The 27,913-nt window shown below is 42.8% G+C and overlaps 1 protein-coding gene across 4 annotated transcripts in view; it reads left to right on the top strand.

Annotated features, from left to right (window-relative positions):
- The window catches only part of LOC124035686 (tyrosine-protein kinase Fes/Fps-like), a 48,853-nt gene that overhangs the window by 5,220 nt on the left and 15,720 nt on the right, over positions 1 to 27,913 (top strand). For all 4 annotated transcript variants that reach the window (XM_046349272.1, XM_046349271.1, XM_046349273.1 and 1 more), the window contains exons 4-9: positions 10,090 to 10,186; positions 12,151 to 12,334; positions 14,349 to 14,486; positions 14,598 to 14,717; positions 18,123 to 18,245; positions 19,717 to 19,912. In XM_046349272.1, the coding sequence (XP_046205228.1) occupies positions 10,090 to 10,186; positions 12,151 to 12,334; positions 14,349 to 14,486; positions 14,598 to 14,717; positions 18,123 to 18,245; positions 19,717 to 19,912 (858 nt within the window). The remainder of the gene's footprint in view (positions 1 to 10,089; positions 10,187 to 12,150; positions 12,335 to 14,348; positions 14,487 to 14,597; positions 14,718 to 18,122; positions 18,246 to 19,716; positions 19,913 to 27,913) is intronic.

The following is a 27,913-nucleotide window of genomic DNA, read 5'->3' as shown; positions in this document are numbered from 1 at the left end:
CTCTGAAATATGATGTGCTTAATATGAAGATCATGGCATAGGTTGCAAAGAAAGCCATTTAAACTTTGGGCTTGAAGTAGTTAAATGAATCACAAATGTGTGAATTTAATGCATTTCCTTTTCACCAGTGTGAATATGCAGCAGGCGCTCCTCTTTGAGATGCAGAGCTGCACAGTTATTGTAACTTCATTAACAGACAGCACTCAGTTGAAATGAAAGCCAATGGGCTGTAACTGAGTTTGGCCATTGTTGTCTAATTGAGAATTGCTCTTGCATAGCAAATGCATTTTGATGAACAAAAGCCATCAGGGACTTTAATATGACAATAGTTTTTGCCCTTTCCGTGACTTATATCATTACCATATTACGGCGAGCAAATTATGTGTTAATCTTTAATGAATTCCTGGGTTTATGGGTTGCAGTTCGTACGTTTCCTGGGTCAGGTTTTGCTTTAGTACCTTGTACAGTGCACTACAAACAAGTCACAGGCGTCATGCAGACATCCTCTGCACTTTGGTAGTGCAAGGTATAATTAACCTTTTGTAAACTTTTGTGAAACGTCACAGCACAGTTGAAAATATATACGGCAACTAGAAATCAACTGGATGGTGTTCAGAGATAGATGGGAGGGGTTGAGTGGAGTTGAAGGATGGTATTAAAACAAACAAGATAACTATTGTAAAATATACTGTGTCCATCAATCAATCAATAAAATATATGTCACAAAGTGCTATACAGAAACCCAGCCAAAAATCCTAAATGGCAAGCAATGCAGATGTAGAGGCACGGTGGCTAGGAAAAACTCCCTAGAAAGGCAGGTATCTAGGATGAAAGTGGAAATGATGCAGACAATTACATTGATGGAAGCTACAATCTATCTGTAATATTAAAGCTGATCTACCCCCTAAAAAAAAAAAAAATATATATATATATATATATATATATATATATATATATATATAGTTATAATTAACCTTAGGTCAGTGGTCACCAACCGGTCGAACGCAATCGACAGGTCGATCTCAAGGCATTCCTCATCGATCACCAAACATTTCTGTAAATAAAACTACGATAAAGCCTTGTTCCTATTTTTATTTTTGTGCTATTGGTGGTAGGTGCACTTCACTCAGCAGCCCCAGTCCCGGGAAGGCAAAGTGTTCCCATTTTTAACCATTTAATGTCTGAATGTAGAACTCCTAGAGAGCAAATCAAGTGCACCGGCGTCTTCACAGACAAGTTGATACTGTGAAATGTAAAAACTTTTAAAACGATGGCTATGAAGACTCAATGAGTACAGCAAAGAGCTGCTGTTTTCATGAGTACGTTCTTGTTTAACTTGCTATTCAGCACTGTCAACACTTTGTTCAGCACTGTCAACACTTTGTTCAGCACTGTCAACACTTTGTTCAGCACTGTCAACACTTTGTTCAGCACTGTCAACACTTTGTTCAGCACTGTCAACACTTTGTTCAGCACTGTCAACACTTTGTTCAGCACTGTCAACACTTTGTTCAACACTGTCAACACTTTGTTCAGCACTGTCAACACTTTGTTCAGCACTGTCAACACTTTGTTCAGCACTGTCAACACTTTGTTCAGCACTGTCAACACTTTGTTCAGCACTGTCAACACTTTGTTCAACACTGTCAAAACTTTTCTTTTTTCTTTTCTTTTTTAACTCTGATTATTAAGTTTTACACACACACACACATAGACAAGACAAAGCAATATAAATAATATACTCAACTAGAAAAAAAATACAAATAAAAATACAAATAAAAAATAGCTTTAAAGATACCATACTTTATACAAGTTAAACATACCATGCAGAACGCTACAGAGATTAAAGGGCAATCTATAGTACAGGGACAGAGCAAACACCTCACCATTGTTCCTGTAAACAGTCAAGGGACAAGGGTGGAGAAATGCAACCACTCACAGAGAGTCATGGCCACAGACCGACCATCCACTGGACAGGTTTTTTTTTATGCTTTAAAATAAAAAATAAAAAATGATTATTCATGTAGGTGTGAACAAAGTGTAAAAATAACTGGGAAAAACAAGCTCACACTTCAGTCTCTGCCCGAGCAAGATGAACAAGGCATCTGCGGATCACAATCAATAAGCACATGGACCTTAATGCCCCCGCCACCTTTTTGGGGTACCCATGGGCAGTACTCCAAAAAGGGCTGTAAGGGGAGACGGATCTATAACAGTGTCATATATATCAGAGAAACATTTAAATATTAATTCCCAGAAACCTGACAGTTTATGACAGCCCCAAAACATATGCAACAGTGTGGCTGGTTCCACTTTACATCTGACACAGGTAGGATCAAAATTAGAGAATATTCTTCCAAGTTTGGCCCCCAACCAGTGGATACGGTGAACCACCTTGAATTGAATGAGGCTGTGTCTAGTGCTAAAAGAGGACGAGTGCACCCTGTGCAGCACAGATTCCCAGGCATCTTCCCCAAGTTCCTCCCCCAAATCCTTTTCCCATCGAGTCTTTAAAGGCACCAAAGAAGGGTTCTGTAAGTCATGAATGATTGCATATACATCTGAAATTATGCCCCTAGGAAGCTTGTTTAGCTCCAAGATGCTCTCTATAGCTGTATTCGCAGGCCTATTGGGAAATCCAGGTGTGTTAGCCCTGACAAAGTTTCTAGTCTGGAGATAGCGGAAAAAGTGGGATTGGGGGAGATTGAACTTTTCCTGCAGCTGAGAAAAAGAGGCAAATGTATCATCCAAGAATAATTGGTCCTTCTGTAGCTCAGTTGGTAGAGCATGGCGCTTGTAACGCCAGGGTAGTGGGTTCGATCCCCGGGACCACCCATACGTAGAATGTATGCACACATGACTGTAAGTCGCTTTGGATAAAAGCGTCTGCTAAATGGCATATATTAATTGGGCTAGCGAGGAGAGGCCTAGTGAGTGCCAAATGCCAAAAGCCCCATCATTCAAAGATGGAGGAAATAAAATGTTCTGATTGATTGGGCCTGATAGAGAAAAGCCTCGGAGGTTAAAGGCTAAACGGAACTGATTCCAAATTTTAAGAGACTGCTTTACAATTGGGTTGACACACCTTTTGACTAGGGACACTGGGAGAGACGAGCACAGCACAGAGGAAAGTGCTGCAGGTTTACACGATTCAGACTCCATCTGGACCCAGAGTGGTTTAGGGCCAGTAGGATCAGTCTGCAGCCAGTACAGAATGGCTCTGAAATTTGCAGCCCAGTAGTATGTCTGAAAATTTGGTAGAGCTAAACCCCCCAATGACCTAGGCCTCTGTAAATGTTTTCTACCAATCCGTGGTACCTTGCCATCCCAAATAAAATGCATGAATGTTTGATCCAGTGAAATAAAAAAAGATTTTGGAATAAAAATGGGTAAACATTGAAATAAATATAAAAATTTGGGCAACACATTAATTTTAATAACATTAATCCTTCCGATAAGATAAAGGGGTAGCGAATTCCAAAAAGTAAAAGATTGTTTCAATCTGTCTACTAGAGCAACAAAGTTTTCCTGAAACAAATTTGAATATTTCCTTGTCACTTTTACTCCCAAGTAAGTGAATTGATCCCGGACAATCCTAAACTGAGAACTTGTAAAAGAGCACTTTAAAGCAGCCTTGTTTACCGGAAAAAGCTCACTCTTGCCTAGATTCAGCTTGTACCCTGAGATTGATCCAAACTTTTTAAGAACAGATAGGGCACGTGGCAATGAGGTATCGGGGTTGGAGATAAACAAAAGCAGGTCGTCAGCATATAGCGAGACTTTCTGCTCCCAGCCCGCCCTGATTATGCCTTGAATGGCATCAGTAGAGCTTAGTGCAATGGCGAGAGGCTCGATTGCCAAAGCAAACAACAAGGGGGAGATTGGGCAACCCTGTCTGGATCCGCGGTGCAAGGGAAGATAGTCAGAGGACAAGTTATTAGTCCGTACCGAAGCCATGGGGGAAAAATAAAGAATCTTTATCCACGCAATGAATTTGGGGCCAGAGCCAAATCTATAAAGGGCAGCTGTTAGGTAATCCCACTCAACGCGGTCAAACGATTTTTCGGCATCAAGTGAGACCACCACCTCCGGGTCCTCCGACGTTGGAGAGTACAGTATATTCATAAGGCACCTAATATCGAAAAATAAATGCCTATTTCTCACAAAGCCAGTCTGGTCAGAGTGTATTACTTGGTGCAGCAAGCCTTCCATACGGATGGCTAAAAGCTTCGCTAGGATTTTGTAATCACAGTTTAAAAGCGAGATTGGGCGATAGGATCCACATTCCAGGGGGTCTTTGTTTTTCTTTAGTAGTAATGAAATTGAAGCCTGATAAAGACTAGGCGGTAGCTTTGAAGTATTGAGGCACTCTGCAAATAGTCGAGACAAGAATGGGCAAAGCAGACCAGAAAACGTCCTGTAAAATTCGGTTGGAAAACCGTCCGGACCCGGTGATTTAACATTTTCATTGCGGACACTGCTGTTGCAATCTCCTCAAGCGTAAATTATTCTTCTAGATAGTCATGGGAGTCTGTATCAATTGAAAGCATATTCAAGCCATTAAAGAAGGAGTCAATCAGCAAGGGGTCTTGAGGGGGTTCAGAGGTGTATAGCGCAGAGTAAAATTGTTTAAATTGATCATTGATTTCTTTATGTATAACTGTGGTGGCACCAGACGGGGTCCTTATTTGTGGGATTAAACGTGAGGCCTCAGATTTACGGATCTGATGCGCAAGGAGTTTACTGGCCTTGTCGCCTTGTTCATAGACTTTGTATCGAGCTCGCAAGAGTAACTGTTCAGCTTGCCTGGTAGAAAGCTCATCAAATTCAGATTGGAGTAGTTGGCGCTCTTTATGCAGATCAGAGGAAGGATCCGTAGCATACTTCTCATCCAGTGTGGCTATGGACTCGCTCAGGTCCCGAAGTCGCTGAGAGCGAACTCTGTTTTGGTTGGCTGTATAAGAAATAATTTGGCCACGTAGGTATGCTTTGAGAGACTCCCATATGGTAGAGCAGGACATACCTGGTGTTGAATTAGTTTCTAGGAATAAGGTGATTTCAGAAGAGATGAAATTGACAAACTCCTTATCTGAGAGTAAAATGTGGTTGAGACGCCAACTGATAACACATAGGAGGTCGCTGGGGAAACTCTAGTTCAAGCACTAATGGATGGTCAGAGATAACAATACTCTCGTAAGTACACTGCCGAAGGTTAGGCAGAAGTTTTTTTGTCCAAAAACAAGTAATCAATCCGGGAGTATGTTTGATGAACATGAGAATAAAAGGAATATTGTCTATCTGTAGGATGTAGGAAACGCCAGGCCTCAAACATAGCATATTTCTGAAGAAAGGCTTGAATAAGTAGGGCACATTTAGATTGGCCTGTATTTGTTTGTGAGGACTTGTCAAGAACTGGGGACATTTTACAGTTGAAATCCCCCCCTAAAATCAACAAATGAGAATCTAAATTGGGAATAGTAGACAGAAAGGAAGAAATGAAACTTGTGTCATCCCAATTGGGAGCATAAACACTAGCCAAAACAAGAGGGGTAGAAAACAGTTCACCGGTTACTATGACATATCGTCCCTTAGGATCAGCAATAACCTCAGAAGCTACAAAGGGAGTAGCTTTATCAACCAGAATAGCAGCACCTCTTGATTTACTATGAAAGTTCGAGTGGAACACTTGACCAACCCAGTCCTTACGCATCCTAAAATGCTCACCAGTCCTCAAGTGAGTCTCTTGTAGAAATGCAATATTTGCATTCAAACCCTTTAAGTGTGTCAACACCCTCTTACGCTTCACCGGGTTGTTAACCCCTTTGGTATTCCAAGAAATGTACTTGATCGTATTATTTCGGCCCCTCTGGGCATTCCCGTTATTCAACCCTGTCATTAGAGCATAGAATGGAAAAGCAATGAGCTTTTCCCCCAGAATAACTTGTCTCAGAGTAATAATGTACGGTGGTAAATAATTGTAAAAAGTACAGAAAAAAACAGATAAAAAAACTAAAAAGACAGAATGACAACATTAGAACTGAACAATTCAACCTGCCCTCTCACCCCCTCCCCCCATCCCAGACAATACCTCCCCAAACGAGGTACAAGCCTAAATAGAACATGTTCTCTTCGCACAGTATGCCTGTGAGAGTGTGGTCTTAAACCTAAACCCACAGTCACGCTCTTTAAAATCACATTTTGTTAGTGGATCAAGCAGCAAAAAGCAAGATTTGTATGTATTTTTTTCAAATAAAAAAAAGGCTAATCCCTTGGGCAAATGGAATGACAAAAGCACCACTTGAAGATGTATATAATTGTATTCCCATTCTTATAACAGGCATTGAGAGGGAAAATAAATCAAATGTATATAGGCTCTCAGCCAGAAATCTAATTTGAAGTAAGGAAATCGTAGTAAGACAATCAAAAATAATAGTAATTATAATAGTAGTCTAGTTGACTAGTTAACTATGTGTAGCCTCGGGAGACATTTACTGTTAACCTGTTAAGTCGACCCTCTACTTTTTCGAACATTCTGTTAAAAATCGCGCAACATTTCAGCGCCCTGCTACTCATGCCAGGAATATAGTATATGCATATGATTATTATGTGTGGATAGAAAACACTCAGACGTTTATAAAACTGGTTAAATCACGGCTGTGACTTTAACAGAGCGTGAGTTTCATCGAATAGCGCAGGAAAACCTGATCACTGAAAATGGAAATAAATATCCTTGCGCTTACTTCCAGGAATTGTTCAAAGTGAACCGAATTACATGAGACCGAGGTTTCAGCGCCTACAGCTACCACACATTGTCTAGAGTCTTGTCATTTGATTCGCAATTGATTCTTGGTCTAACCGGTTCAAGGGAACTCCTTCCCTCCTGTCTCCGACCGGATGTTTTGGTCGAGCTCTCTCCGGCCACGTTTTTTTCCAGACGACACTATAGAAGTTACATCGCCTCCTGATGAATTTTATCGCTTATTAACGTGTACTAATACCTAAAGTTGCATTACAAAAGTATTTCGAAGTGTTTTGTGAAAGTTTATCGTCGACTTTTTGAATTTAAAAAAATGACATTACGTTATGAAACGCTATTTTTTTTCATTTATCATACAGTCTACATAGAACGATATCTAGGCTATATATGGACTGATGTAATCGAAAAAAAAGACCCAATAGTGATTATGGGACATCTAGGAGTGCCAACAAAGAAGATGGTCAAAGGTAATGAATGTTTTATATTTTATTGTGCGGTTTGTGTAGCGCCGAATATGCTAATTATTTTGTTTACGTCCCCTGCGGGTCTTTTGTGGTGTTACATGCTATCAGATAATAGCTTCTCATGCTTTCGCCGAAAAGCATTTAAAAAATCTGACTTGTTGCCTGAATTCACAACGAGTGTAGCTTTAATTCAATACCCTGCATGTGTATTTTAATGAACGTTTGAGTTTTAACTAATACTATTAGCATTTAGCGTAGCGCATTTGCATTTCCAGAGCTCTAGATGGGACGCCTGCGTGCCAGGTAGGAGCAAGTGGTTAACTGGGTCAATGCAAACGGAAGCAGTAAACAAATAACCAAAAATATTTTGAGTCACCGAGACAATGTGTAAACAAACTAAATAGGTGAGCGAGATAAGGCACGTACACTAGATGATCAAAACATTAGATCACCTCAAATAAGCCTGAATAGTTTCACCAACTATACAAGACTAGCCTGTTATGTCTAAGCATAATTGTACCACAAGTGGGTTACTTACTATCCAGAGTACGCAAGCAACAGTTGCTGAACTGTGAGCATATTCAAGACTTCTTGATGTGACGTTGAATGTGAGCCATAGCCTCATCCGGAGATTAAAATGTGTAGTCTTTACCCTGAGATATATATAAACGGGCCGGGAATCGCAGTCCATACTTCACACTTGGATGGTCCCGAAGTACTCGTTTGGCCTGTCCGAAAGCTGCGCGCTGCCTGGAAACAGTGGGGGAGTAGTCCTGGTAGATGGAAAAGCTCTGTCCTTGAAAGCTCAGAGTGGTATTGCGGGCTCGTCGGAGGATCTCCATCTTCTCATGAAAAAAAGTGCACTCGAAGAATTATGTCATTATGTCACGGTGCCTCTCCCCATCCCTGGGCTTTGGGCGCAGCAACTGGTGGGCTCGATCAATCAGGGGCTTTTCATCTAAGGCAAGAACATCCTTCAGCAGCCCCGAAACGAAATCCGTGGCGCGATGCATTTCTGCGGACTCTGGGACCGATACAAGTCTCAGATTATTGCGGCGAGAGAATCCCTCTAGACTTACGCAGCTCTCCTTCACCTTTTTCAAATCCGCAGCTAGGCGTTTAACTTCAGCCTCCAGGGATGTAGTTAAATCGGAGACATTAGTAGCGGAGGCCTCCAGTGCCGCAATCGTTGTAGTGTGTGACGCAGTTGTTGTTTTGAGTATTGTGATTGCTGGCACAGTCTCGTTCCGCAGGATGGTTAAATCTGCTTTTAAAGTATCAGAAACCTCCTGTATTCTGGCCTCAATCGTAGCAACCACCTGTGTTTTCATTTCAACTATCTCAGAGCGTAGTAGTTTGATGGCCTCGAGAATGTTCATTTCAGCGCCGCCAGCCGAAGCCGCGCCCCTGGTTAAAGTGTGCGTCCCCGGGCCCTCAGACTCAGGAGAGGGCGGTGATGAGAGCGGGTCTTGTAGGCCGGGTTTTCTCAAAGTCATGCTTTTGGTCGACATGCTAACATTCTGAAGCAAAGTAGTCTTGCTTTTTACGGAAAGGGATCACCAAATTAATATTTGAAAATAAATACGGTTCTGCTGCAGAATTCACATAAACTTTAAGAATACCACGGGAGCAAACGGAAAACACTTCAGTCGCACATGGCGTCCCCTACCTTCCCCCCCACTGTCAACACTTTGTTCAACACTGTCAACACTTTGTTCAACACTTTTATAAGCCATAAAATACACATTCTTCCTAATTCCACTCATGCTACAAACAGCACTGCAGTTGCAATGAATGAGTTTAGCAAATTTTCGATAAGCTTGCATTGTTGTTATTATTAGCGGCTTGTGTCTTTTTTTAATATCAAGGAATATTTAACTTTCTCTGGTCATAGGAAGAACAACATGAATTGGTACATGAGGCAGAAATAATGCAGTGTGACTTGAGTTTTGCCATCAGCTAGAAGACTGTTCTCTTTTCTCAGCGGAGGTACCGCAGCTCCCTGCCTCCCCTCAGACTGACCATCAGATGCAGGCTATTAGTCCAGTAATATATATATAATAATATTATGTTCACTCAGCTCACCGCCTCACAAGTACTACATAAAATTATCTATTACCAGTGTGATCATATACCTACATTTTTAAAATATAATTTCAAAAAATTCTGAGAGGAACACAATTGGCAGGGCATTTCAAGCATAGCCAATATGCAGTGATAATGTATTGGGCCACCCAAGCCTTCTGCACAATTGGTTAATGTAGGCTTATGTTTTTTAAGTCATGTTTAAAAACATTTTTTAACATGCATGCTCAACTTGCGTTTTGACTCAGAAAGTGATCTTGACTCAGAAAAGGTTGGTGACCACTGCCTTAGATGGTGGCTAATGGAAATGTTAAGGGTTAAAAAAAAGGAGTCAAACCAGTTTCTGTTACCAGGGCCTCTCTGACGTCACCGACCACTTCATGTGTGCTTCTACTTCTGAGTTGAGAGGTGTTGGGATACAGACCTGTATGGTCTGGGTTCCGGTCTTTCCTGTCTGGTCTTTCTACTCTCTCTCGTCTGTCTGTGTTGTCTCAGAGGTGGCAAAGCTGGGGTCAAACAAAAGCCTGCGTTGTGAAGGCACTCCCACTTTTAACAAACCACACCCGTATCACTTGTTTGTACAGTATCACCTCCACTCCTTTTTAACTCCCCTCCTTTCCCTCTCTGATGACGGTGCTGTGTGGTTAGATAGTAGAAATGTATTTGAGGACTCTCATTGTCCTCAGAGAGTGGCTGAATATCTCTCTACTCATCCCTTTTGTTCTTCAATTTATGCACCTTGTTTGGATGAGGTAACATTAATATACCCTTTCCATTTGTCAGGTGACCCAGACAGAGCTGGAGAGGCTGAAGGCCAGCTATAGACAGCTGGTGAGGGATGCAGCACAGGCAAAGAGGAAGTACCAGGAGGCCAGTAAAGGTGGGGAAGCTCACTCTGGCTCCGTCTCATTTCTCCAAACAGCACAGACACACTCTCACTTTGACTGGCTGAAAGGATTACATTCTGGACAACAGATTATCATTACCTCCTGATAGTTCTGTTTAGACAACTGGTGTCCTAATGATTCACCAAATGAACACAGTTGATCATATTAGTAGTGACTATTTGTCATGTGTATTGTTTTTCCACTTTTATGCTACATTTGTGTGTGTTCTACTGAGATATATATATATATATATATATATATATATATATATATATATATATATATATATATACAGTGCCTTGCGAAAGTATTCGGCCCCCTTGAACTTTGTGACCTTTTGCCACATTTCAGGCTTCAAACATAAAGATATAAAACTATTTTTTTCTGAAGAATCAACAACAAGTGGGACACAATCATGAAGTGGAACGACATTTATTGGATATTTCAAATCAAATCAAAAACTGAAAAATTGGGCGTGCAAAATTATTCAGCCCCTTTACTTTCAGTGCAGCAAACTCTCTCCAGAAGTTCAGTGAGGATCTCTGAATGATCCAATGTTGACCTAAATGACTAATGATGATAAATACAATCCACTTGTGTGTAATCAAGTCTTCGTATAAATGCACCTACTCTGTGATAGTCTCAGAGGTCCGTTAAAAGTGCAGAGAGCATCATGAAGAACAAGGAACACACCAGGCAGGTCCAAGATACTGTTGTGAAGAAGTTTAAAGCCGGATTTGGATACAAAAAGATTTCCCAGGCTTTAAACATCCCAAGGAGCACTGTGCAAGCGATAATATTGAAATGGAAGGAGTATCAGACCACTGCAAATCTACCAAGACCTGGCCGTCCCTCTAAACTTTCAGCTCATAGAAGGAGAAGACTGATCAGAGATGCAGCCAAGAGGCCCATGATCACTCTGGATGAACTGCAGAGATCTACAGCTGATGTGGGAGACTCTGTCCATAAAACAACAATCAGCCGTATATTGCACAAATCTGGCCTTTATGGAAGAGTGGCAAGAAGAAAGCCATTTCTTAAAGATATCCATAAAAAGTGTCGTTTAAAGTTTGCCACAAGCCACCTGGGAGACACACCAAACATGTGGAAGAAGGTGCTCTGGTCAGATGAAACCAAAATTGAACTTTTTGGCAACAATGCAAAACGTTATGTTTGGCGTAAAAGCAACACAGCTCATCACCCTGAACACACCATCCCCATTGTCAAACATGGTGGTGGCAGCATCATGGTTTGGGCCTGCTTTTCTTCAGCAGGGACAGAGAAGATGTTTCAAATTGATGGGAAGATGGATGGAGCCAAATACAGGACCATTCTGGAAGAAAACCTGATGGAGTCTGCAAAAGACCTGAGACTGGGATGGAGATTTGTCTTCCAACAAGACAATGATCCAAAACATAAAGCAATATCTGCAATGGAATGGTTCAAAAATAAACATATCCAGGTGTTAGAATTGCCAAGTCAAAGTCCAGACCTGAATCCAATCGAGAATCTGTGGAAAGAACTGAAAACTGCTGTTCACAAATGCTCTCCATCCAACCTCACTGAGCTCGAGCTGTATTGCAAGGAGGAATGGGAAAAAATTCCAGTCTCTCGATGTGCAAAACTGATAGAGACATACCCCAAGCGATTTACAGCTGTAATCGCAGCAAAAGGTGGCGCTACAAAGTATTAACTTAAGGGGGCTGAATAATTTTGCACGCCCAATTTTTCAGTTTTTGATTTGTTAAAAAAGTTTGAAATATCCAATAAATGTCGTTCCACTTCATGATTGTGTCCCACTTGTTGTTGATTCTTCACAAAAAAATACATAATATATAATATATATTTATGTTTGAAGCCTGAAATGTGGCAAAAGTTCGCAAAGTTCAAGGGGCCGAATACTTTCGCAAGGCACTGTATATACATATATATATACATATATCTTGTGTTTGTTTAGATAAAGAACGTGAGCGTGCGAGGGAGCGCTATGTGAAGGCTACTCTGAGGCTCCATGAGCTTCATAATGAGTATGTGCTGTCAGTCAGAGCAGCCCAGGTGTACCATCAGCACCACTACAGCCAGGCCCAACCTGCCCTGCTCATGGCACTACAGAGCCTACAGCAGGAGATGGTACTCGTACTGTAAGTGTGTGCGTGTGTGCGTGTGTGTGCGTGCGTGCGTGCGTGTGTGCGTGTGTGTGTGCGTGTGTGTGTGTGTGTGTGTGTGTGTGTGTCTGTCTGTCTGTCTGTCTGTCTGTCTGTCTGTCTGTCTGTCTGTGTGTCTGTGTGTCTGTGTGTCTGTGTGTCTGTGTGTCTGTGTGTCTGTGTGTCTGTGTGTCTGTGAGTGTGTGTCAGTGAGTGAGTGAGTGAGTGAGTGAGTGAGTGAGTGAGTGAGTGAGTGAGTGAGTGAGTGAGTGAGTGAGTGAAAAGCACAACTCTGTCAGTGAATTCCCAGTCAGTGATAAGATCATATTGCGTGTGTGTCCACCGTGGTAGGAAAGTACTGTGACTATGGTCATCCTATTGTTACACTGCATGGTTTTGTACCTCACATAATATCCTTCCCTTTTGATAAGAATTCAAGCACTCTCATGGGAAGTTTGATATAATAGTTTTTGGCTGTTGTCCAAACCCACGTAATGTTATCAATACTGGCCCTGGAGACCCACAGTGTGTTTCAGCCCAGTACTATACATACATACAGTGCCTTCGGAAAGTATTCAGAACCCTTGACTTTTTACATTTACATTTTTCTACATTTTGTTACGTTACAGCCTTATTCTAAAATGGATTAAATAAAACAATTTCCTCAGCAATCTACACACAATACCCCATAATGACAAAGCGAAAACTGTTTTTTATACATTTTTGCACAATTAAAACAAAAACTGAAATGTATTTATTATTATTATTTATTTATTTATTTAGATAAATATTCAGACCCTTTGCTATGAGACTCAAAATTGAGCTCGGGTGCATCCTGTTTCCATTGATCTTCCTTGAGATGTTTCTACAACTTGATTGGAGTCCACCTGTGGTAAATTCAATTGATTGGACATGATTCGGGAAAGGCGCACACACCTGTCTATATAAGGTCCCACAGTTGACAGTGCATGTCTGAGAAAAGCCATGAGGTCGAAGGAATTGTCAGTAGAGCTCTGAGACAGGATTGTGTTGGCACAGATCTCGGGAAGGCTACCAAAACATTTATGCAGCATTGAAGGTCCCCAAGAACACAGTTGCCTCCATCATTCTTAATTGGAAGAAGTTCGGAACCGCCAAGATTCTTCCTAAAGCTGGCCGCCTGTCAAACTGAGGAATCGGGGGTGAAGCGTGGTGGCAGCATCATGCTGTGGGGATGTTTTTCAGCAGCAGGGACTGGGAAACTAGTCAGGGTTTGAGGAAAAGATGAACGGATCAAAGTACACAGAGATCCTTGATGAAAACGTGCTCTAGAGAGCTCAGGATCTCAAACTGGGGTTAATGTTCACCTTCCAACAGGACAACGACCCTAAGCACACAGCCAAGACAACTCAGGAGTGGCTTCAGGACAAGTCTCTGAATGTCCTTTAGTGGCCCGGCCTTGAACCAAACCGAACATCTCTGGAGAGACCTGAAAATAGCTGTGCAGCAACACTCCCCATCCAGCCTGACAGAGCTTGAGCGGATCTGCTGAAAAGAATCGGAGAAACTCCCCAAATACAGGTGTGCCAAGCTTGTAGCGTCATACCCAAGAAGACTCAAGCCTGTAATCACTGACAAAGGTGCTTCAACAAAGTACTGAGGAAAGGGTTTGAATACTTATGTAAATGTGATATTTCAATTTTTTATTTTTTATGAATTAGCAAAACATTTCTAAACAGTTGTTGCTTTGTCATTATGGTGTATTGTGTAGATTGATGAGGGGAGAAACGATTTAAACAATTTTAGAGTAAGGCTGTAACCTGACAAAATGTGGAGAAATGTAAGGGGTCTGAATACTTTCCGAAGACACTGACCTATTTAATAATGGATCATCAAGCCTTTGATTAGATGAAGCAGGTGCGTTTAGTGCTGAGCTAGGAAAAAGCCTGCACACCCAGTGGGTCCCCAGACCAGGATTGAATAATACTGCCCTGACCTCTACCAGACCTTTGACTTTTTCCCTGTAACCCAGGAAGGAGATCCTGCAGGAGTACTATGACATGTCCAGTATGCTCCAACAGGAGGTGGTATCTGTCCACGAGGAGATGTCTACTGCTCTGAAGGCCATAGAGCCACACAGAGAGTACGAGAGTTTCATCCATCAGAACAGGTATTCAGCTGCAAGTTGCTCTAGATAAGAGAATCTGCTAAATGACTAAAAGGTAAATATGCTGATCTTAGTGCAGTCAAGAGGCTGAAAAGTTTCACCATGTGTGTTCAGGTCTGTAGGGGAGGTTCCGGTGTGTGTGGAGTTTGACTCTGGTCTTCTGGAGAACACAGATCGACTAAAGACTGGAGAGCTGGAACTAAATGAGCTTACAGTGGAGGGGATCCAGCACAGGTTAGTTTATACGCACACACAGACACAGCGCAATCAAAAAGTATTCAGACCCCTTGACTTTTTCCCCATTTTGTTAAGATACAGCCTTATTCTAAAATGTATTCATTATTTTTTCCCCTCATCAATCTACATACAATTCCACATAATGACACAGTGAAAATAGGTTTTTATATATTTTTTTGCACATTTATAAAAACAGAAATACGTTATTTAAATAAGCTTTCAGAACCTTTGCTATGAGACTCGAAATTAAGATCAGGTGCACCCTTTTTCCATTGATCATCCTTGAGATGTTTCTACAACATGATTGGATTCCACCTGTGGAATCAATTGAATTGATTGGACATTATTTGGAAAGGCACACACCTGTCTATACAGTATAAGATCACACAGTTGACAGTGCATGTCAGAGAAAAACCAAGCCATGAGGTCGAATAAGTTGTCCCTAGAGCCCCGAGACAGGATTTTGTCGAGGCACAGATCTGGGGAAGGTTACCAAAACATTTCTGCAACTTTGAAGGTCCCCAAGAACAGTGGCCTCCGTCATTCTTAAATGGAAGAAGTTTGGAACCACCAAGACTCTACCCAGAGCTGGCCACTCAGCCAAACTGAGCAATCAGGGAATACGGGTCATGGTCAGGGAGGTGACCAAGAACCCGATGGTCACTCTGACAGAGCTCCGGAGTTCCTCAGTGGAGATTGGAGAACCCTCCAGAAGGAGAATCATCTCTGCAGCGCTCCACCAATCAAGCCTTTATGGTAGAATGGCCAGACGGAAGCCATTCCTCAGTAAAAGGCACATGACAGCCCGCTTGGAGTTTTCCAAAAGGCACCTAAAGATTCAGATCAGAAACAAGATTCTCTGGCCTGATGAAACCAAGATTGAACTCTTTGGCCTGAAGCATGATGGTGGGAGCATCGAGGTGTGGGGATATTTTTCAGCAACAGGGACTGGGAGACTAGTTTGGATTGAGGGAAAGATGAACAGAGCAAAGTACTGAGAGATCCTTGATGGAAACCTGCTCCAGACCACTCAGGACCTCTGACTGAGGCGAAGGTTCACCTTCCAACAGGACAACTACCGTAAGCACACAGCCAAGACAATGCAGCAGTGGCTTTGGGACAAGTCTGAATGTCCTTGAGTGGCCCAGCCAGAGCCCGGACTTGAACCCAATCGAACATCTCTGGAGAGACCTGAAAATAGCTGTGCAGCGATTCTCCCCATCCGGCCTGACAGAGCTTGAGAGGATCTGCAGAGATGAATGGTAGAAACTCCCCAAATACAGGTGTGCCAAGCTTGTAGCGTCATACCAAGGAAGACTCAAGGCTCTCGTCGCTGCCAAAGGGGCTTCAACAGAGTACTGATTAAGGGTATGAATACTTATGTACAGTGGCGCAAAAAAGTATTTAGTCAGCCACCAATTGTGCACGTTCTCCCACTTAAAAAGATGAGAGAGGCCTGTAATTTTCATCAAAGGTACACTTCAACTATGACAGACAAAATGAGAAAAAAAATCCAGAAAATCACATTGTAGGATTTTTAATGAATTTATTTGCAAATTATGGTGGAAAATAAGTATTTGGTCAATAACAAAAGTTTATCTCAATACTTTGTTATATACCCTTTGTTGGCAATGAAAAGAGGTCAAACGTTTTCTGTAAGTCTTCACAAGGTTTTCACACACTGTTGCTGGTATTTTGGCCCATTCCTCCATGCATATCTCCTCTAGAGCAGTGATGTTTTGGGGCTGTTGCTGGGCAACACGGACTTTCAACTCCCTCCACTGTACATACATACACACACGCTACCGGTCAAAAGGTTTAGAACACCTACTCATTCAAGGGTTTTTCTTTATTTTTTACTATTTTCTACGTTGTAGAATAATAATGAAGACATCAGAACTATCAAATAGCAGATGTGGAATCATGTAGTTACCAAAAAAGTGTTAAGCAAATGAAAAAATATTTTAGCTTCTTCAAAGTAGCCACCCTTTGCCTTGATTACAGCTTTGCAGATTCTTGGCGTTCTCTCAATCAACTTCACCTGGAATGCTTTTTCAATTGGGTTGAGGTCGGGTGATTGTGGAGGCCAGGTCATCTGATGCAGTACTCTTATCATTGTGCTTCTTGGTCAAATAGCCCTTACACAGCCTGGAGATGTGTTAGGTTATTGTCCTGTTGAAAACCAAATGGTAGTCCCACTAAGCACAAACCAGATGGGATGGCATATCTCTGCAGAAACTGTGGTAGCCATGCTGGTTAAGTGTGCCTTGAATTCTAAATAAATTACGGACTGTGTCACCAGCAAAGCACCATCACACTTCTTCCTCCATGCTTCACGGTGGGAGCTACACATGCAGAGATCACCCGTTCATTTACTCTGCATCTCAAATTGGGACTCATCATACCAAAGGACAGATTTCCACCGGTCTAATGTCCATTGCTCGTGTTTCTTGGCCCAGCAAGTCTCTTCTTATTATTGGTGTCCTTCAGTAGTGGTTTCTTTGCAGCAATTCGACCAGCAATTTGGCTTATTCATGCAGTCTCCTCTGAACAGTAGATGTTGAGATGTCTGTTACTTGAACTCTGTGAAGCACTTATTTGGGCTGCAATTTCTGAGGCTGGTAACTCTAATGAACTATTCTCTGTAAAGAGGTAACTCTGGGTCTTCCTTTCTTGTGGCGGTCCTCATGAGAGCCAGTTTAATCATAGCGCTTGATGGTTTTTGCGACTGCACTTGAAGAAACTTTGAAAGTTCTTGAAATTTCCCAGATTAAAATAATGGACTGTCTTTTCTCTTTGTTTATTTGAGCTGTTCTTGCCATAATATACTAAATAGGACTATCTTCTGTATCCCACCCCTACTTTGTCACAACACAACTGATTTGGCTCAAACGCATTAAGGAAAGAAATTCCACAAATTAACTTTTATCAAGGCACACCTGTTAATTGAAATGCATTCCAGGTGATTACCTCGAGAAGCTGGTTGAGAGAATGGCAAGAGTGTGCAAAGCTGTCATCAAGGCAATGGGTGGCTACTTTGAAGAATTTCAAATATAAAATATATTTAGATTTGTTTAACAGTTTTTAAAAATGTATTTCATAGTTTTGATGTCTCCACTATTGTTTATTATTCTACAATGTAGAAAATAGTAAAAAAAAATACCTCTAATGAGTAGATGTGTTCAAACGTTTGACTGGTACTATATATATCACACACATACACACACGCACACACTGCACACACACACACTGCACACGCACACACACTGCACACACACACAGTGCACAACACACACACTGCACACTGCACACACACTGCACACACACACACACTCTCAACACCAACAACACATTTCACCCCTTTGTCCCCCTTCTCTCCCCATGTCTCTCCCCCTCTACCAGGTTGACTGTAGTGGAAGAAGAACTGCTGTCTCTTGCTGGTAATGTGGTTTCCCAACAGGCCTCAGTCAACCAACTGGAGTTGGAGCTGGAGGCAGAGGAAGAGGGCATCAAACGGGGTCAGAGGTGAGGTGATATCCACATGTACAGGAAGGTCCAACTTTACATGGGCAAGCATACTTGGTAAGCACTTAGGCAGATGTAGTGTAATTAGATAGTACTTACAGCTGTTATACCTGATAATATGATAATTTATCCTGGGTAAAGAGAATATAATTATATTTCTATGGTCTGAACCAGGATAAAGTTGGCTCTGGCTGCACCAAACGACTCTCTTCACCAACAATGACTAGAAAAAAAAGAGTAATGAATTTTGGCATTGATCTGCATCATATCTGTGCAGTGTGTTGGTATTTTTGCAGTGTGTTGATCTCCTCAACGGTGGTGTTCATCTACAGGCAGTCTCCTATCAGAGTAGTTTAGTCTGCTCTCCTCTCTGCTATGGCTGGCTAAGCTGGCTGCTCTCTGGGGGACAGACTCACTATGCCTTATGAATATAACATGGTGATATGAGGAGACGTTTCAAGCTTCTCCTCTCATTTGTCTTGGTTTAGATGCCTGTCCGATGTTATTAGAAGTTACTAATAAGCTCTTCGTGCATAGATGGAGCAGCTGTGTTGACTGACACTAGCCTAATGTTCACTGGTTCCGAGGGAAACATGCCTCTCCTTAAGGAGTCATGGGCTTGATGAAACACTTTGGAAATCAACAGATACAGACAATGCTTCCTGGATTAGTAAATAACTATTTTACCCAAGTGGTGATGTTAGTTGATGTAGCAGTGTAATATTTGAAAGTTAAGTAAGGAATAATTCTGTCCACAAATATACCCACATATCTATTATATGTCAAATGTTTATGATTAGTGAATGCCATCATGTATTTAATTTGTTAGATACTCCCTATTAGCTGAAATATATGTATTTTACAAAGCCATTTTAGCTATCGCACTAGCTGTTTGGTTCAAACAGATTCACAAATCATGGGAATTTGTCACACTATGAAGACGTCTCCCTACAAGGCTCGTGCCTGGTCTGGTCTGCTCCCGCCATGGCTAAAGCCAGTGTGAGAAACGTGCTAACAAACATTTGTGCTTTGAACTAAAGAAATACTGCACTCTGATCCACAAAACCTATTCACTAGATTCATGATAGTGTTGTTGGACAAAGTAAGGAAAGTGATCTTCAAAACGTGATGTAATTTTATTGGAATTTGCAGCTGTTGTTGAGTAATACATCTGCTACCTTCTGACATGACTTACGGCATCTTTAACCCTACTTCTCCCATATAGAATATCTCAATTAAACTATACAGTTGGTGAGTGCCCTGTGGAAATGATATGGCTAAGGTGTAGGAGATGGGCCAGTGAACCAGCATTCTTGTGTAAAACCATCAGGCATGTCAGTTATGCTGTAAATATATTGACAGTGAGGCGACAATGGAATTGTTGCAACATGTTGTAATGGAAACACATTGTTCCACAGTATCATCACAATGCTTTAATTGATGAGCTGACAGGCTGCTTCTCTCTCTGCAGGGTTTACCAGTTCAGTAAGAGGCATGCGCTGGAGGAGAGCCGACAGCAGGTGATGCTGTCCCTGGGAGCTAGAACTAGGCTGGAGGCACAGAGGTTGCTGTTGAAGGGGAAGCTGGAATGGCTGGGATCCAGTGAACCCCCTCCTGCCTTGGGGCTGGAAGAGGACCGTATCTCCCTGTCCTCCATCACCTCTAGTGTAGGTCTCTCTCTCTCCCTCTCTCTCTCTCTCTCTCTCTCTCTCTCTCTCTCTCTCTCTCTCTCTCTCTCTCTCTCTCTCTCTCTCTCTCTCTCTCTCTCTCTCTCTCTTTCTCTCTTTCTCTCTCAAGCACACGCACACACACCCTCTGCATATCTGATCCCTGCCACTCATCTGAAAGAGATACCATGCTTCCTGTGGTTGAGATTATCTCTGTTCCTTGTGTCTGTTTCATTGTCTTGTCTCGTATGGGAACCTGACCTGTGATTGCATCATTGTGTAAGATGTTGTAAAACATGACGTTATTGGCTCTTGTTCGTTTCTAGTCCTCCATTGTGTGTTCAGAGTTCAGGTTCTACTCATTCATTACAGTACTTTGCAAAAGTATTAACCCCTTTGCGTTTTTCCTATTTTGTTACATTACAACCTGTAATTTAATTGGATTTTTATTTGGATTTCATGTAATGAACATGCAGAAAATTATCCAGATCAGTGAAGTGAAGTTAATTTTTTTTAAATACCTGTTTCAAAAAATTCTAAAAAATAAAGAACTAAGTGGTGCGTGCATATGTATTCACCCCCTTTGCTATGAAGCCCCTAAATAAGATCTGGTGCAACCAATTACCTTCAGAAGTCACGTAATTAATTAAATAAAGTCCACCTGTGTGTGTCAAATCAAAATCAAATCAAATCCAATCAAATCAAATTTTATTTGTCACATACACATGGTTAGCAGATGTTAATGCGAGTGTAGCGAAATGCTTGTGCTTCTAGTTCCGACAATGCAGTGATAACCAACAAGTAATCTAACTAACAATTCCAAAACTACTGTCTTATACACAGTGTAAGGGGATAAGGAACATGTACATAATGATATATGAATGAGTGATGGTACAGAGCAGCATACAGTAGATGGTATCGAGTACAGTATATACATATGAGATGAGTATGTAGACAAAGTAAACAAAGTGGCATAGTTAAAGTGGCTAGTGATACATGTGTTACATAAGGATGCAGTCGATGTTGTAGAGTACAGTATATACATATGTATATGAGATGAATAATGTAGGGTAAGTAACATTATATAAGGTAGCATTGTTTAAAGTGGCTAGTGATATATTTACATCATTTCCCATCAATTCCCATTATTAAAATGGCTGGAGTTGGGTCAGTGTCAATGACAGTGTGTTGGCAGCAGCCACTCAATGTTAGTGGTGGCTATTTAACAGTCTGATGGCCTTGAGATAGAAGCTGTTTTTCAGTCTCTCGGTCCCAGCTTTGATGCACCTGTACTGACCTCGCCTTCTGGATGATAGCGGGGTGAACAGGCAGTGGTTCGGGTGGTTGATGTCCTTGATGATCTTTATGGCCTTCCTGTAACAACGGGTGGTGTAGGTGTCCTGGAGGGCAGGTAGTTTGCCCCCGGTGATGCGTTGTGCAGTCCTCACTACCCTCTGGAGAGCCTTACGGTTGAGGGCGGAGCAGTTGCCGTACCAGGCGGTGATACAGCCCGCCAGGATGCTCTCGATTGTGCATCTGTAGAAGTTTGTGAGTGCTTTTGGTGACAAGCCGAATTTCTTCAGCCTCCTGAGGTTGAATAGGCGCTGCTGCGCCTTCTTCACGACGCTGTCAGTGTGAGTGGACCAATTCAGTTTGTCTGTGATGTGTATGCCGAGGAACTTAAAACTAGCTACCCTCTCCACTACTGTTCCATCGATGTGGATAGGGGGTGTTCCCTCTGCTGTTTCCTGAAGTCCACAATCATCTCCTTAGTTTTGTTGACGTTGAGTGTGAGGTTATTTTCCTGACACCACACTCCAAGGGCCCTCACCTCCTCCCTGTAGGCCGTCTCGTCGTTGTTGGTAATCAAGCCTACCACTGTTGTGTCGTCCGCAAACTTGATGATTGAGTTGGAGGCGTGCGTGGCCACGCAGTCGTGGGTGAACAGGGAGTACAGGAGAGGGCTCAGAACGCACCCTTGTGGGGCCCCGTGTTGAGGATCAGCGGGGAGGAGATGTTGTTGCCTACCCTCACCACCTGGGGGCGGCCCGTCAGGAAGTCCAGTACCCAGTTGCACAGGGCGGGGTCGAGACCCAGGGTCTCGAGCTTGATGACGAGCTTGGAGGGTACTATGGTGTTGAATGCCGAGCTGTAGTCGATGAACAGCATTCTCACATAGGTATTCCTCTTGTCCAGGTGGGTTAGGGCAGTGTGCAGTGTGGTTGAGATTGCATCGTCTGTGGACCTATTTGGGCGGTAAGCAAATTGGAGTGGGTCTAGGGTGTCAGGTAGGGTGGAGGTGATATGGTCCTTGACTAGTCTCTCAAAGCACTTCATGATGACGGAAGTGAGTGCTACGGGCGGTAGTCGTTTAGCTCAGTTACCTTAGCTTTCTTGGGAACAGGAACAATGGTGGCCCTCTTGAAGCATGTGGGAACAGCAGACTGGTATAGGGATTGATTGAATATGTCCGTAAACACACCGGCCAGCTGGTCTGCGCATGCTCGGAGAGCGCGGCTGGGGATGCCGTCTGGGCCTGCAGCCTTGCGAGGGTTAACACGTTTAAATGTCTTAATCACCTCGGCTGCAGTGAAGGAGAGACTGCATGTTTCCGTTGCAGGCCGTGTCAGTGGCACTGTATTGTCCTCAAAGCGGGCAAAAAAGTTATTTAGTCTGCCTGGGAGCAAGACATCCTGGTCCGTGACTGGGCTGGATTTCATCTTGTAGTCCGTGATTGACTGTAGACCCTGCCACATGCCTCTTGTGTCTGAGCCATTGAATTGAGATTCCACTTTGTCTCTGTACTGACGCTTAGCTTGTTTGATAGCCTTACGGAGGGAATAGCTGCACTGTTTGTATTCAGTCATGTTGCCAGACACCTTGCCCTGATTAAAAGCAGTGGTTCGCGCTTTCAGTTTCACGCGAATGCTGCCATCAATCCACGGGTTCTGGTTAGGGAATGTTTTTATCGTTGCTATGGGAACGACATCTTCGACGCACGTTCTAATGAACTCGCACACCGAATCAGCGTATTCGTCAATATTCCCATCTGACGCAATACGAAACATGTCCCAGTCCACGTGATGGAAGCAGTCTTGGAGTGTAGAGTCAGCTTGGTCTGACCAGCGTTGGACAGACCTCAGCGTGGGAGCCTCTTGTTTTAATTTCTGCCTGTAGGCAGGGATCAGCAAAATGGAGTCGTGGTCAGCTTTTCCGAAAGGGGGCGGGGCAGGGCCTTATATGCGTCGCGGAAGTTAGAGTAACAGTGATCCAAGGTTTTACCACCCCTGGTTGCGCAATCGATATGCTGATAAAATTTAGGGAGTCTTGTTTTCAGATTGGCTTTGTTAAAATCCCCAGCTACAATGAATGCAGCCTCCGGATAAATGTTTTCCAGTTTGCAAAGAGTTAAATAAAGTTCGTTCAGAGCCATCGATGTGTCTGCTTGGGGGGGGATATATACGGCTGTGATTATAATCGAAGAGAATTCTCTTGGAAGATAATGCGGTCTACATTTGATTGTGAGGAATTCTAAATCAGGTGAACAGAAGGATTTGAGTTCCTGTATGTTTCCTTCATCACACCATGTCCCGTTAGTCATGAGGCATACGCCCCCTCCACTCTTCTTACCAGAGAAATGTTTGTTTCTGTCGGCCTGATCTGTCACCTGATCTGTCACATGATGTCAGTGTATATATACACCTGTTCTGAAAGGCCCCAGAGTCTGCAACACCACTAAGCAAGGGGCACCAACAAGCAAGCGGGACCATGAAGATCAAGGAGCTCTCCAAACGGGTCAGGGACAGAGTTGTGGAGAAGTACAGATCAGGGTTGGGTTATAAAAAAATATCAGAAGCTTTTAACATCCCACGAAGCACCATTAAATCCATTAATAAAAAATGGAAAGAATATGTCACCACATCAAACCTGCCAAGAGAGGGCCGCCCACCAAAACTCACGGACCAGGCAAGGAGGGCATTAATCAGAGAGGCAACAAAGAGACCAAAGATAACTCTGAAGGAGCTGCAAAGCTCCACAGTGGAGATTGTAGTATCTCTCCATAGGACCACTTTAAGCCGTACACTCCACAGAGCTGGGCTTTACGGAAGAGTGGCCAGAAAATATCCATTGCTTAAAGAAAAAAAGAAGCAAACATGTTTGGGGTTCACCAAAGGGCATGTGGGAGACTCCCCAAACATATGGAAGAAGGTACTCTGGTCAGATGAGAATACAATTAAGCTTTTTGGCCATCTAGGATAACACTATGTCTGGCACAAACCCAACACCTCTCATCACCCCGAGAACAGCATCCCCACAGTGAAGCATGGTGGTGGCAGCATCATGCCGTGGGGATGTTTTTCATTGGCAGGGACTGGGAAACTGGTCAGAATTGCTGCTAAATGCAGGGAAATTCTTGAGGGAAACCTGTTTCTGTCTTCCAGAGATTTGAGACTGGGACGGAGGTTCACCTTCCAGCAGGACAATGACCCTAAGCATACTGCTAAAGCAACACTTGAGTAGTTTAAGGAAAACATTTAAATGTCTTGGAATGGCCTAGTCAAATCCCAGACCTCAATCCAACTGAGAATCTGTGGTATGACTTAAAGATTGCTGGAAACCAGCAGGAACCCATCCAACTTGAAGGAGCTGGAGCAGTTTTGCCTTTAAGAATGGGCAAAAATCTCAGTGGCGGGGGGATGGTAGGGGACGCCATGTGCGACTGACGTGTTTTCCGTTTGCTCCCGTGGTATTCTTAAAGTTTATGTGAATTCTGCAGCAGAACCGTATTTATTTTTGAATATTAATTTGGTGATCCCTTTCCGTAAAAAACAAGACTACTTTGCTTCCGAATGTCAGCATGTCGACCAAACATAAGGCCAAAGGCATGACTTTGAGAAAACCCGGCCTACAAGACCCGCTCTCATCACCGCCCTCTCCTGAGTCTGAGGGCCCGGGGACGCACACTTTAACCGGGGGCACGGCTTGGCCTGGCAGCGCTGAAATGAACATTCTCGAGGCCATCAAAATACTACGCTCTGAGATAGTTGAAATGAAAACACAGGTGATTGCTATGATTGAAGCCAGAATACAGGAGGTTTCTGATACTTTAAAAGCAGATTTAACCATCCTGCGGAACGAGACTGTGCCAGCAATCACAATACTCAAAACAACAACTGCGTCGCACACTACAACGATTGCGGCACTGGAGGGCCTCCGCTACTAATGTCTCCGATTTAACTACATCCCTGGAGGCTGAAGTTAAACGCCTAGCTGCGGATTTGAAAAAGGTGAAGGAGAGCTGCGTGGGTCTAGAGGGATTCTCTCTCTCGCCGCAATAATCTGAGACTTGTATTGGTCCCAAAGTCCGCCAAAATGCATCGCGCCACGGATTTCGTTTCGGGGCTGCTGAAGGATGTTCTTGCCTTAGATGAAAAGCCCCTGATTGATCGAGCCCACCGGTCGCTGCGCCCAAAGCCCCGGGATGGGGAGAGGCCCCGTGACATAATTCTTTGAGTGCACTCTGAGCTTTCAAGGACAGAGCTTTTCCATCTACCAGGACTACTCCCCCACTGTTTCCAGGCAGCGCGCAGCTTTCGGACAGGCCAAACGAGTACTTCGGGACCATCCAAGTGTGAAGTATGGACTGCGATTCCCGGCCCGTTTATGGATATCTCACGAGGGTAAAGACTACACATTTGAATCTCTGGATGAGGCTATGGCTCACATTCAACGTCACATCAAGAAGTCTTGAATATGCTCACAGTTCAGCAACTGTTGCTTGCGTACTCTGGATAGTAAGTAACCCACTTGTGGTACAATTATGCTTAGACATAACAGGCTAGTCTTGTATAGTTGGTGAAACTATTCAGGCTTATTTGAGGTGATCTAATGTTTTGATCGTCGAGTGTGCGTGCCTTATCTCGCTCACCTATTTAGTTTGTTTACACATTGTCTCGGTGACTCAAAATATTTTTGGTTATTTGTTTACTGCATCCGTTTGCATTGACCCAGTTAACAGTAAATGTCTCCCGAGGCTACACGGTTTTTGGGGCCTCACTTTAATTTTAAAGTTTTGAACGTCATTTATGCCCAGCAAACGTTCAACGTTGCGCACACGTAGTCTTTTGGTATTGGTTGTAAGCTGTCTCAGCTTCAACTAGACTACTATTATAATTACTATTAGTTTTGATTGTCTTATTAGATTTTTGGCTGAGAGCCTTTATACATTTTATTTATTTTCTTTCTCAATGCCTGTTATAAGACTGGGAATACAATTATATACATCTACAGGTGGTGCTTTTGTCATTCCTTTTGCACAAGGGATTCACCTTTTTAAAAAAATACATACAAATCTTTCTTTTTGCTGCTTGATCCACTAACAAAACGCGACTTTAAAGAGCGTGACTGTGGTTTTAGGTTTAAGACCGCACTCTCACAGACATACTGTGCGAAGAGAACATGTTCTATTTAGGCTTGTACTTCGTTTGGGGAGGTATTGTCTGGGATGGGGGGGAGGGGGTGGGGAGGCAGGTTGAATTGTTCAGTTCTAATCTTGTCATTCTGTCTTTTTAGTTTTTTTATCTGTTTTTTTCTGTACTTTTTCCAATTATTTACCACCGTACATTATTACTCTGAGACAAGTTATTCTGGGGGAAAAGCTCATTGCTTTTCCATTCTATGCTCTAATGTCAGGGTTGAATAACGGGAATGCCCAGAGGGGCCGAAATAATACGATCAAGTACATTTCTTGGAATACCAAAGGGGTTAACAACCCGGTGAAGCGTAAGAGGGTGTTGACACACTTAAAGGGTTTGAATGCAAATATTGCATTTCTACAAGAGACTCACTTGAGGACTGGTGAGCATTTTAGGATGCGTAAGGACTGGGTTGGTCAAGTGTTCCACTCAAACTTTCATATTAAATCAAGAGGTGCTGCTATTCTGGTTGATAAAGCTACTCCCTTTGTAGCTTCTGAGGTTATTGCTGATCCTAAGGGACGATACGTCATAGTAACCGGTGAACTGTTTTCTACCCCTCTTGTTTTGGCTAGTGTTTATGCTCCCAATTGGGATGACACAAGTTTCATTTCTTCCTTTCTGTCTACTATTCCCAATTTAGATTCTCATTTGTTGGTTTTAGGGGGGGATTTCAACTGTAAAATGTCCCCAGTTCTTGACAAGTCCTCACAAACAAATACAGGCCAATCTAAATGTGCCCTACTTATTCAAGCCTTTCTTCAGAAATATGCTATGTTTGAGGCCTGGCGTTTCCTACATCCTACAGATAGACAATATTCCTTTTATTCTCATGTTCATCAAATATACTCCCGGATTGATTACTTATTTTTGGACAAAAACCTTCTGCCTAACCTTCGGCAGTGTACTTACGAGAGTATTGTTATCTCTGACCATTCACCATTAGTGCTTGAACTAGAGTTTCCCCAGCGACCTCCTATGTGTTATCAATGGCGTCTCAACCCCATTTTACTCTCAGATAAGGAGTTTGTCAATTTCATCTCTTCTGAAATCACCTTATTCCTAGAAACTAAATTCAACAACAGGTATGTCCTGCTCTACCATATGGGAGTCTCTCAAAGCATACCTACGTGGCCAAATTATTTCTTATACAGCCAACCAAAACAGAGTTCGCTCTCAGCGACTTCAGGACCTGAGCGAGTCCATAGCCACACTGGATGAGAAGTATGCTACGGATCCTTCCTCTGATCTGCATAAAGAGCGCCAACTACTCCAATCTGAATTTGATGAGCTTTCTACCAGGCAAGCTGAACAGTTACTCTTGCGAGCTCGATACAAAGACTATGAACAAGGCGACAAGGCCAGTAAACTCGTTGCGCATCAGATCCGTAAATCTGAGGCCTCACGTTTAATCCCACAAATAAGGACCCCGTCTGGTGCCACCACAGTTATACATAAAGAGATCAATGATCAATTTAAACAATTTTACTCTGCGCTATACACCTCTGAATCCCCTCAAGACCCC

This window comes from Oncorhynchus gorbuscha, linkage group LG05, assembly GCF_021184085.1.
Source record: "Oncorhynchus gorbuscha isolate QuinsamMale2020 ecotype Even-year linkage group LG05, OgorEven_v1.0, whole genome shotgun sequence".
NCBI lineage: Eukaryota > Metazoa > Chordata > Actinopteri > Salmoniformes > Salmonidae > Oncorhynchus > Oncorhynchus gorbuscha.
This window is presented reverse-complemented; position numbering and strand designations above follow the sequence as displayed.